This window comes from Papio anubis, chromosome 6, assembly GCF_008728515.1.
Source record: "Papio anubis isolate 15944 chromosome 6, Panubis1.0, whole genome shotgun sequence".
In the NCBI taxonomy this organism is placed as follows: domain Eukaryota; kingdom Metazoa; phylum Chordata; class Mammalia; order Primates; family Cercopithecidae; genus Papio; species Papio anubis.
Window position 1 is genome coordinate 78,157,688 of NC_044981.1, and position 12,109 is coordinate 78,169,796.

Genomic DNA, 12,109 nt, shown 5'->3' on the forward strand with positions numbered 1-12,109 from the left:
GTCTCGAAACTCCTGACCTCCAGTGATCCACCCGCCTCGGCCTCCCAAAGTGCTGGTATTACAGGCATAAGCCACCATGCCCAGCCGACATCTGTATTCTTTAGGGAAGGGAGTATAAAGTAGGAGAAACTGAATTTCCCAATGGAAGTGTGAGCTAAAAGTAGATGATAGCTTTGGAATGAATAGTTACACTCCTTCTTTTTTCTTCCTCTGTGGGAAATGGGCACTATGGGTCCCTGGCTGTGTGTGTATACTTGAATATCAGATCCAGTAGTTGTAATTCTTCATGCTATCTATAATTCTGGGAATCCAGCATACCGGACAGGTTCAACAATCAGAGTCTGGTATACATAGTGATGTCATTTGACATATTTCATATTATAAACCATTCTAGAGCTTACTTCTATTTGAGTCCTTTACTAAGAACTACCTCTGCCACTTGGGTGTTTGTCAGATAAGTGGTGATGGTTTACATAACACTAGGTACAGATTAGTCCCATTAAGTCCCATTGTTAGAGTATGTGTTCCACAACTGCAAGAGTTTTGTAGCTTTGATTTACTAATGCAGACCTACCACCTAACATAGTATCAGTTAACTGAATGTATGAATACACAAATAAATAAACCTTCCACCTTATCTCTGGTGTTAGGTTATTGTGAGAGAGAAAGAAACAGGGAGGGGGAAGAGAGAGAGTCAGCAAAAGTATAATTCATTATTTAAGTGCTTTAAAGTATATTAATTTTAAATGCATAAATATAAATTCTCTTCCTTTGATGTACAGGCACTCTTGGAAATTGCCAACATAGGACTGTCCTCTTCCAATCTCTTCCTCTTGCACGACTGTATCCAAGCTGTATTTGGCAGACACTGACACCTATCAGCCGACATAGAAAATGGTGTCCCTCTGTGAATATACAGTCATCCCTAAGTATCCATAGGGGATTGGTTCCAGGATTCCCCTCAGCAAAAATCCACCTATGCTCAAGTCCCTTATGTAAAATGACACAGTATTTTGATATAACCTATGCAAATCCTCCCGTATACTTTAAATCATCTCTAGATTACTTATGATACCTAATACAATGCCTACACATCACTTCATTCATGTGGATTCAACATAGGAATCAGTGTGCTACAAATCCAAGTATTGCTTTTTGAATTTTGTGGGGATTTTTTCCCCCAAAATATTTTCCTTCTGAGGTTGGTTAAAACCATGGGTGTGGAACCCATGGTGACAGAGGGTTAACTGTACATTCTCCAATCTTCTTCCTTAAATTCTTATTTTCCAACTTTGGTCCAATTAATAACAGGGAAATCTCTTTCTATATTCACTCTACTCCACTGACATACAGGATATTCTTGTACAATTTCTCAAAAGTGTATTCTTTGGACCTAGAGGTACCATGAAAAAGAGTTCCATGATCATATAAGACTCACAGTGCTACACACTATATGTTTGCCAATTTCCCTATTTTGACTTCATTAACCTAGAAACAAACTCTGTGATAAAATTAGCAAAGTTAAGTCACTTCACCAGTAAAGGTATTATTTGAAATTGCTGAAAGGAAAAAAATGATGGAAATAACAGACACTAGGGAAATAGGAGTAAAACAGCAATCACAGGGCCTAAAATAAATTTCTGTGTATTCATGTATTTATTTTTATTTAATTCACAAAGATGTAAGAACTTTATTAGCTATGGACAACAGAAGAAAAAATTTTAATATATTTGTTAATGAAGACCTTACCCATGCAATACTTATAACCAAAACACTAATTTATATATCAATCCCCTCCTTACAGAAATATTACCAAAAAAAAAAGATCCTAATTGAAATAGAAAATTGAGTCCCATGGGTAATTATACACTCTTAGCAAACACAATGAACTGTACATGACCTGCATAGATGAATTAACATTTGAGCAGTAGCAGTATTCCATTCTGATTGGACATAACAGAGAGTATGACAGGCACAGGAGAAAGCAGGGTTAGGGAATGAAACTGGAGTCAGGCTCTAGAAGACCTCTAATACTAATCCAAGGAGATAAGGATTTGCGACAGGCAAACAGAGGTAGGGGTATGATTGCAACGACCAGGTTGGGTGGATTAGGGGTGACACAGGTTGAAGAGATGCATATAAACATCACAAGAAGAGGGACAAACACCTGAACGAGGCTGATGCAATGAAGAAGAGAAAGAAAAGAATGGATGTGGAAGAGTTTTTGAAGGCAGAGTGAATATGACTTCATAACAGGTTGGATGTGGGGAAGAGGGAAACAATTAAAGGCAAACTTTAGGTTTTGAGTCCAGGTGATTAGGAGAATCATGATGCCATTGGTAGACATACAAATAAGAAGAAAGATATATTTGCCAGGAATGGTAAGGAGTTTCTTCTACCTTGGGCATACTGAATTTGAGAAGTTAGTGGGATACGCAGCAGAGACAACATAGAGACAAGAGGGAGAAGTAAACAACTTAAGTGAAAGGTAGGACTTGAAATGTAGGCTTGAATGTTTCTACTAAACAGAAATTAGAGTTTCCTTTATGAGAGCAGATGAGCTTAGCAAAGGGGAAGAAGAAGGCAGGGAGAATCCCCTGCTAGCAGGCTAAAGGAAAAAGTATAAATGAGAAGGAGAAAGGGAAGAGGTAAAAAGAAAGAGGAAAGGGAAGAGGACAGAGGATGCCAGGGAAAATACATCCAAGAAGAAACCATGAATAATGCCAAATGCTAAGGATTGAGAAAAAGCAAATGATTTTGCTTAACAGGTATGTTCATTTGTGATCTTTGAATCAGCAGTTTCAGTAAATGATTGCAATAAAAACATACGTGGACATGCTAGAAAGACCTCCTTAAACATGATACAAAAGCAAAAGCCTTCAATTTCAATTGTGACAGTATCAAAATTTAAAACTTCTGTATGTCAAAAGAAATTATATAATTTAAAAGTAAGTGATAGGGTGAAAAAAGGACTACTCATCAAAACCAGATAAAGGATTAATACTAACACACACACACACACACACACACACACACACACAGTCACCAACTTAAGTAAGCAAAGGAACATGAACAGGTTATTCATAGAAAAAGAAGCTCAAGTGTCTAATAAACATAAACAGAGATGTTCAACCACACTAGTAATCAGAGAAACAGTCTTTTAAAAAAGATACAATTTTATCAGGGCAAAATTAGTAATCCTAATAGTGTCAAGTATTGTAACAGGTATGAGGAGAACAACAAAGGTGTCAACTAGAAAAGCCTATAGGAGAGCAACTGAACAGTAGCTCTTAACCTTTAAACCATCAGTAGGCCGGGCATGGTGGCTCATGCCTGTAATCCCAGCACTTCAGGAGGCCAAGGCGGGTAGATAATTTGAGGCCAGGACTTGGAGACCAGCCTGGCCAACATGAGGAAATCCCGAGTCTACTAAAAACACAAAAATTAGCCAGATGTGGTGGCAGGCACATACAATCCCAGCCACTGGGAGGCTGAGGCAGGAGAATCGCTTGAACTGGGAGACAGAGGTTGCAGTGAGCTGAGATCATGCCACTGCACTCCAGCCTGAGAGACAGAGAGCAAGACTCCATCTCAAAAAAGCAAAAAACATCAGTAGTAGGGAGCACTTCTATCCCCTGATAAAAAAGAACCAGGGTTTCTTTTACGGCTGATTCTAGGGCTTAGGCAGGGAAAAATGAGAAAATATAAGGTAAGTCCGGAGTATTTTATGAGATCAGGAAGCAAGGAGGTGCTCAAAAATTAAAAGTATGGGGTTAGGCAAAGGGACGTGACAGTCAGCCAAAAAGAGCTCCCAATAGCCAAAGCTGGAACAATTTGAGCAACAAAATAAGTAAACAAATAAATAATAGCATAGTACTGGATTATAACCCAAATTATAAAATAAATATACATGAGTCCTTAAGATATAATTGAAGGAACAAACGATTGAGAAAAAACAAATCTTTCTTTTTTTTTTTTTTGAGACAGAGTCTTGCTCTGTCGCCCAGGCTGGAGTGCAGTGGCGGGATCTCGGCTCACTGCAAGCTCCGCCTCCCGGGTTCACGCCATTCTCCTGCCTCAGCCTCCCGAGTAGCTGGGACTACAGGCGCCTGCCACCTCGCCTGGCTAGTTTTTTTGTATTTTTTTAGTAGAGACGGGGTTTCACCGTGTTAGCCAGGATGGTCTCGATCTCCTGACCTCGTGATCCACCCGTCTCGGCCTCCCAAAGTGCTGAGATTACAGGCTTGAGCCACCGCGCCCGGCCGAGAAAAAACAAATCTTTAAAACAAATCTTTCTTACATAAAAATTCCAAATAAAATCTACAGATAATACCTTCCTCCAGGAGACAGAGCTTATCACTCCTAGCCCTTTGAGTGTGGGCTGGATTTAGTGACTCAATTCCAAAGAATACAGCATGGGAAGGGAAAAAGGGTAGCTTGGTGGAAAAACCTGACCAACACTACCTTGGCTAAGTAATCAAGGCTAACATTGCCAGTGATGGAAGGTGGATACCCTAATATGATGTGATGGTATTTTCCCCAAACCCACAACCCAGTCTAATCATGAGAAAAACATCAGGCATGAAGAGGCATATTACAAAATGCCTAACCAATACTCCTCAAAACTGTCAAGGTTATGAAAAACAAGGAAAAACTACCATAGTCTAGAGGAGACAAAGGAGACATGACAAGTTAATGTAATGTGGTATCATTGATTAGATCCTGGAATAGAAAAAAGGACATTACTGGAAGACCTGGTAAAATGTGAATAAAGTCTGAAATGTAGTTACAGCAGTGCACCAATGTTGGTTTCTTAGTTTTGACAAAGATGTCACGATAATATTATCATCTTTCATTAGGGGAAACTGAATATGGGTTAGGGGTACACAGTAACAATCTGTACTAACTTTGCAACTCTTCTGTATATCTAAAATTACTCCAAAATAAAGTTTTTAAAAATTTAAAATAAATATACCCCAGGAATACCACCACCACTTCTTTCCATCCACTTTAAAGAAATTGTTGCAGAGGTGCGCAAGAAGGCATGTGCAAAGGTCTTCACTGCAGAATTGTATCAAAGAAAAATTTAAAATAACTTTAATAGAATAATGAAATAAATCATGAAATACATTATGGAATATAGGTTTAAAGAATGAGATACATCTATACGTACTGAGAAGACATAATATTGTGTGAAAAATAAATTGCAAAAGGCCACTATGGTATATGATATTATTTATGTTAAAAAAAGAAAAAGGAAAACACAATGGTTTTTATATATACTTCTGGGGCATATATAAATATATGTATACTCTTAGGTAAAGGTCTGGAAAAATACACAGCAACCTGGTTACAGTGGTTATATAGACGGGAGTGAAATTAGAAATAGTAGTCCAGGGATTTGAACTTGACCCTATGATTTGAAATTATTTTACAAGGAGAATGCCTTCACCATTTACCTGGGGAATTAGGAATGACTGATTTAAGTATGGGAGTTTTCTCTGACATGGAGAGAAAATGACAAGAGTAAAGTTCTGGCAGTTGATATTGTGCAGTAAGGCAGAGGGTGTTGATATTGCGCAGTAAGGCAGAGGGTGTCCCATGGAGGACAGCGCTATTGCTAGAGGCCTTTGGCCTGAAGCCTTGCATAGGTGCCTGGGACAAGCACTTCCTCCCACAATGGATGTTACAGCAGCAGCTAGACTTAACAGTGGGAACTCCAATAATGAAATGTTCCATTTATTTTGCTTCGCAATAGAGGTGCATGCACCTGGAGGGCTCTTACAGCGATCTGGATAAAAAGTCCCCAAGTGATAATGAAAGAAACTGACTTCTTCCCTCTACTCCAGCTGACTTTAGGATCCAAAGATCATTTTTCAACCCCAATGTCTAAAATAAAAGCAGAACCACAGGAACATTGCAGTTGCTTTATATGACAAATGTCAAATTAAAATTCTGGCAGACACTAAAGATTACCCACCTTTTTCTTTATACATGTCATCTCACATTAGGCCAATACATTTCCTTACAAAACGGGATTACAAAAATCACATGGAAAATCTGGAAGGAAATTTAACTCAGGGCATGTGTCTGAATAAGTGCTAAAACTCCATTAAGGGATTAGAGTTTTTCTTAATATATTTTAAGAGGATCATTTGCCATCAATAATCTTTGGTATTTAAAAAACATTTTTAAGAAGCTTCAAATATACAATTAAAAGCTTTCTCTTCTACCAGATCTAAGTTTCAGTAAGTGATTAAAAACTACAGCCTCTTTCCAACTCTTAAGTCATTAAAATAGGCCATATAGATTCTATAGTCCATCACTATAATAATAATACAAGAGTTACACAGTACTCTTTGCATGGGGACAACCAAACTTTAACCCGGATGATCTCAACTGTCTGCTTTCTCTGTGCTTGTGCTTAGTAGATGACAAGCTGGAAAAGGTCACAGCATAAGAAAGGTTAACATCACTATGAATTTGTGATCATGAACCTCAAATGGGCAATGAACAATGCCTACCAAGTCCACACATTTCTGGTCATCTCACTCATCTCCTTTCCAAATGACCATTTTAAGTCTCCATTCTCCTCAAATCTGCAAGTGTCCACTACCCTCATCCCTTCTCCCTCTTGTGCCTCCTCCCTCTTGTGCCTCCTGCCTCTTGTGCCTCCTCCCTCTCGACTCCTGTCTTACAGATAAAACAGAAGGCATCAGAGGACGAGTATTTCATCTTCTCAAAACCTATACGCAAATCTATTCCAGCCACTCCAATACTGATCTCCTTCTTTCCTGTTACAAAAGGAGAGCTATCCTGCTCCTGAGGCTGGTTGCTCCACCAGAACTTGAGATACCAAACCTTTTCATTTTGTCCTGGAATTCTGCTATCAGTCATACCTTCTTTCTCATGTGTAATAACCCTCTTCTCAACAGGACCTTCCCTGTTGGCTTTTTTATTTTTTGAGACAGAGTCTCACTCTGTCATCCAGGCTGGAGTGCAGTGGCGCGATCTCAGCTCATGGCAACCTCTGCCTCTTGGGTTCAAGTGGTTCTCCTGTCTTTGCCTCCCAAGTAGCTGGGACTATAGGTGCACACCACCACACCCAGCTAATTTTTGTATTTTTAGTAGAGACGGTGTTTCACCATGTTGGCCAGGCTGGTCTTGAACTCCTGACCTCAAGTGATCCACCCACCTCGGCCTCCCAAAGTGCTGGGATTACAGACCTGAGCCACTGCACCCGGCCCCCTGTTGCTTTTAAATAGACTCAAGTGAGTCTAACCCCACCTGCCTACCTTAAGTCAGCTTCTCATCCCCTTCTTCTCTGTTCTTCTCCTTTCACAGCCAAACTTCTTGAAACAGTGGTCCACACTTACTGTTTGGCATATCACCTCTCACTCACTGCTCACCCATTCCACCCCGGCTCCCATCCCAGGCACTCAACAAGAAAATTCCTGCTAAAGTCACTAATAACCTTTGTAATCCACATCCAATGCATGTTTTACATTCAACATCTTACTGACCTCTCTCTCAGCAGCGTTTGACCACTTTCTCCTTCTTAAAGCAGTTTCCTCCCTTAGCTTCTAAAAAGCAACACTGTTGTTTTCCTTCTGTCTCACCACTCCTCTATCTCCTTTCCAGACTCACCCTCCTTTAACTAGCCTATAAATGTGGGAGTTCTTCACTACTCTGTCTTCCATTCTTTCTTCCTAAATAATCTTACTCATGCCTTTGGCTTCAATTATGACTAATATGCAGATGACTCACAAATTTACAAATCCAGCCCCAACCTTTCACTTGAACCCCAGGTCTATATATTAACATTCTATTTGCTATTCCCTCTTGAACAACTCAAATGCACCTCCAACTCAACATGTACAAAAGTGAACCAATTATCTTCTCCCAAAACTTTATCTTCTTCCAATATTATCTATCCCAGTATTTGGCGGCCCATTCCCCAAATCCAATCAATCACCAAGTATGCAATTTTACTTAATAAGTATCTCTCAAATCTATCGCAGCTACCATTACCTAGGTCCAAACTAAAATAATTTCTCTCTCTTAGGCTACTGCAATAGCTTCCTATCTGATCTACCCAAATCCAACTGTTCTCTAGATGGCTGCCAGAACAATCTTTCTGAAGCTTAAATTAAACCACCTCTTCCTTCTCTCTGGATAAAATGTTCAATCGGTTCTTATTGTTCTTAGGACAAAGACTAAACTCTTTCAAGTCCCTTTGGGTCCCTGAGTTGGTGTGTCTCTTCCCTACCCTATGCCTGTTTCTCTCTATTAGTCACCTTGACTTTCCTGTCCCTTGTACTCACTGTACTGCCTCCTACCCCTTGCCTAGAAGCTCTTCACAGTAAACTTCTTCTCATCCTTCAGGTAGCAGTCAAGCATCAATTTTTTTTTTTTTCTTTTTTTTTTTTTTGAGATGGAGTCTTGCTCTTGTTGCCCAGGGTGAAGTGCAATGGTGCGATCTTGGCTAACTGCAACCTCCACCTCCTGGGTTCAAAGATTTCTCCTGCCTCAGCCTCCCGAGTAGCTAGAATTATAGGCATGTGCCACCACACCCTGCTAATCTTACATTTTTAGTAGAGACGGGGTTTCTCCATGTTGGTCAGGCCAGTCTCAAACCCCCTACCTCAGATGATCTGCCAGCCATGGCTTCCCAAAGTGCTGGAATTACAGGCATGAGCCACTGTGCCTAGCCCAAGCATCAATTCTTCATGGACTCCTATCCTGACCCAGTTGGTTTTTATCTGATTTGTTCTCATAGCACCATTTATCTCTTCATCATAGCACTAATCAGTTTGCAGTTTTGCATTTATTTATTTTTCCTGCTAGATTGTAGTAAGTCTGTGATACAAGGTCTCATTTAGCTCAATATTAAATTCCTAATATGTAGCACAAGACTATACATTTAATAAGTATTTGCTGAATGAATCAATGACCTTCTCTAATTCCTGAAGTTGAAAACTTTTCTATTAATTGTCCAAATTCTATGGATTCTTACAATTCAGCTTCTTTTCTCTAGCTTCACTGCAAATGCCTTATCCCTTTATATACAAATTTCCTACAGCAGCCTTGTAGGATGCAGCCTTAGCTTTAGCTTCTCTCCAGTTCACTTCTTACTGCGCACAATTGACAGGATGCTGGGCAACATCTTCTTACAGGCAATCAAGATGGTAATAGGAAAGGGGAAAGACCACAAGGAAAAAGAGATTGTATAAGGAAAGGGAAGTTTGAAGCCACCCCATCTCAGAATGTTTGGCCTGGAGAGAGTAGCAGGTTACCTGAATCTCTGAAGAGCTATCATGTTCAAAAAATAGCAGCTCTGGAAGAGTGTCTAGGAAGCAGATTTATCTCAAATAAAAGGAAGACCATTCTAACAATTAGAACTTCAGTGTAGTTGCTTTCCAAGTCATAACTTTGCCATAATCCAGTGGATTCAAGCATAGTCTGGTGAAATGCATATCACAGATTCTTAAATATCACCTCATATCACAGTGATTCTTAAAATTTTTTTTTTCAGCTGTGGAACCCTTTCTTTCAAAACACCCTGTTGAGTAGAAACTAATATTTGAAAGAAATAAATGTGAGCATCTCTACAGTAGGTGTCTGACCCCCACCCCACCTTCCCAAGCCCTCTGGGAGCCACATACTCTTTCATTAGCTAGAATCCACTATTTGAACATGTGGATGTTTTTGCTGCACAGCTCTTTTCAGTTTTTCCTGGAATAGGGGTGGAGTGGGGGACAGTACTTCCTACCTTTTGTTCTATTTTCTTTAATTCAGTGAATGAATACTGTTCTCCATGAAAACCTGTTCCATAGATGCTTTGGTTTGAATGTTTGTGTCCTCTCCAAAAGTCATTTTGAAACTTAATTCCCAATGCAACAGTATTTAGAGGTAGGGCTTTTGAGACGCGATTAGACCATGATGGCTCTGCCCTCATGGATGAGATTAGCACCTTTTAAAAGAGCCGGTGGGCCAGGCATGATGGCTCACCCCTGTAAGCCCAGCACTTTGGGAGGCTGAGGCGGGTGGATCACCTGAAGTCAGCAGTTCAAGACCAACCTGGCCAACCTGATGAAACCTCATCTCTACTAAAAATACAAAAATTAGCTGGGCGTGGTGGCAGGCGCCTGTAATTCCAGCTACTTGGGAGGTTGAGGCAGGAGAATTACTTGAACACGGGAGGCAGAGGTTGCGGTGAGCCAAGATTGTGCCATTGCACTCCAGCCTGGACGACAGAGTGAGACTCCATCTCAAAAAAAAAAGGCTGGTGTGGGCTAGCTGGGCCCTTTTGTCCTTCCATCCCTTTCATCCTGTAAGGATATAGTAACAAGGCACCACCTTGGAAGCAGACATGGGGCCCTCACCAGACATCAGAACTGCTGGCACTTTTATCTTAGACTTCCCAGCCTCCAGAATCCGGATAAATACATTTCTGTTGTTTATAAATTACCTAGTCTCAGGTATTTTGTTATAGCAGCACAACAGACTAAGACATTAGCATTTATATAGATTTTGGTCTTTTGAATACATTTTGGGGGTGTATTTACCATGTTGCCTTAACTTGACCATAAGTTCCTTTTTGACAAAATCTTTGTTCTCCTGCTTCAAAATCACTTATTAATACAGTACCAAGTACAGCAGGAGGTAATAAAAAAGAGAAAAAAGGAAAACGTAGACCTTTCTCATACGAAAGGTTAAGACAACTACTTCAGGTCTGACTCATAAAACTATCTCACATACAATTAGAAAACATAGAACAGAGAAGAAACAATTTTATATACAGATTCCCCTTCCATCCTCTACCCAATCGCAGTCCCCAAGCCCTTTTTATTCTCACAGGTCATGATCAGATTTGTCTCATATTTTTTCATCAGAAGAAGGAAACCAGATTCTCCTCAAGGAAGCGATCTGAAGAGAATAACTGCTTTTCATAGGACACCTGGAATTTCTAGTAAAAAAAAAAAAGCTCACTTTTATTATATGCCTTATTTTCTGTTTCTTCTTTTATTATTACTACTGGATTCATGGATAGTATAGGAATTTCAAATAAAACAAGTTTTAGTTTAGGCCATTGTACAGTCATGTGTCGCTTAACAACATGGATACATCCTGAGAAATGCGTTATTAGGCAACTTCGTCTTTGTGTGAACATCATGGAGTTACTCAGACAAACCTAAGTGATATAGTCTATTATTCCTAGGCTACAGACCCACAGCGCACATTACTGCACTGAGTACTGTAGGCAACAGTAACACAATGGTAATTCTTTATGTATCTAAACATATCTAAACACAGAAAAGGTACAGGAAAGATAGAGTATTATAATCTTACGGGACCACTGCCATATATGCAGTCTGTCATTGCAATGTCACTGTGAAGTTCATGACTATACTTAAAAGTCTAAAAAAGATATTTGCCATTTACAAATGAAAGAAGTACGTACTTAATTTGCTTAATAATGAATGGTCCCTAGATGTATACATTTTGGTGATAATACTAACAGACAAATATGTGAAAAGTGATTTCAAATGATGCATTTATATTTTTCCATAAGCACCTAATTACTTCTCTGTATCTTCAGAGTAATTTCCATTCAATAGATTCTTGTTCTAAGGAGCTAAGGCATTGAACTTCTAAAGAAAATCACATTTGTACCCACAAATTCTGATCTATAACATCAGATATGAACATACTGTAAATCAGAAGTTTCTGCTACTGATGTTACAGATTAAGAGGCATAAATTTCACTGAATATAGTATAGTAAGCAGTATATTTTGGGGAGTTATCAAAAGTTTGACACATTCTAAACTACCAGGAGAATTTCTCTTGAGGAAAAATACACATTCATAGTGGCCTTTTCGGATCTCCTAATATTTTCTGGTGAGAGACTGCCTGATACAATGAAAAGTACTGAATTTGAAATCAGGACAACCCAACTCTAATTCTGGTTTTATCAGTAACATACTGACTAACTGAAGTTATTTCTCTTTTTGGTCCTCAGATTTCTTGATTGTAAAACGTAAGACTTGAACATTCATTTCTGAAGTTTAAGTACATCCTACGCTGCAAAGTCAATGTACCCAACTG

At 39.4% G+C, this 12,109-nt stretch overlaps 1 protein-coding gene across 9 annotated transcripts in view; it reads right to left on the reverse strand.

The window, feature by feature from the left end:
* Window positions 1–12,109, reverse strand: part of UBE3D (ubiquitin protein ligase E3D) — a 187,105-nt gene that overhangs the window by 108,280 nt on the left and 66,716 nt on the right. Inside the window, exon 9 of one of the 9 annotated variants that reach the window (XM_031667274.1) lies at window positions 10,778–10,969. The exons of the other annotated variants lie outside the window; for them this stretch is intronic. Coding sequence (XP_031523134.1) covers window positions 10,879–10,969 — 91 coding nt within the window. The 3' untranslated portion in view covers window positions 10,778–10,878. Of the gene's footprint in view, window positions 1–10,777; window positions 10,970–12,109 lie in introns of those variants that run through there. 9 annotated transcript variants of the gene reach the window in all.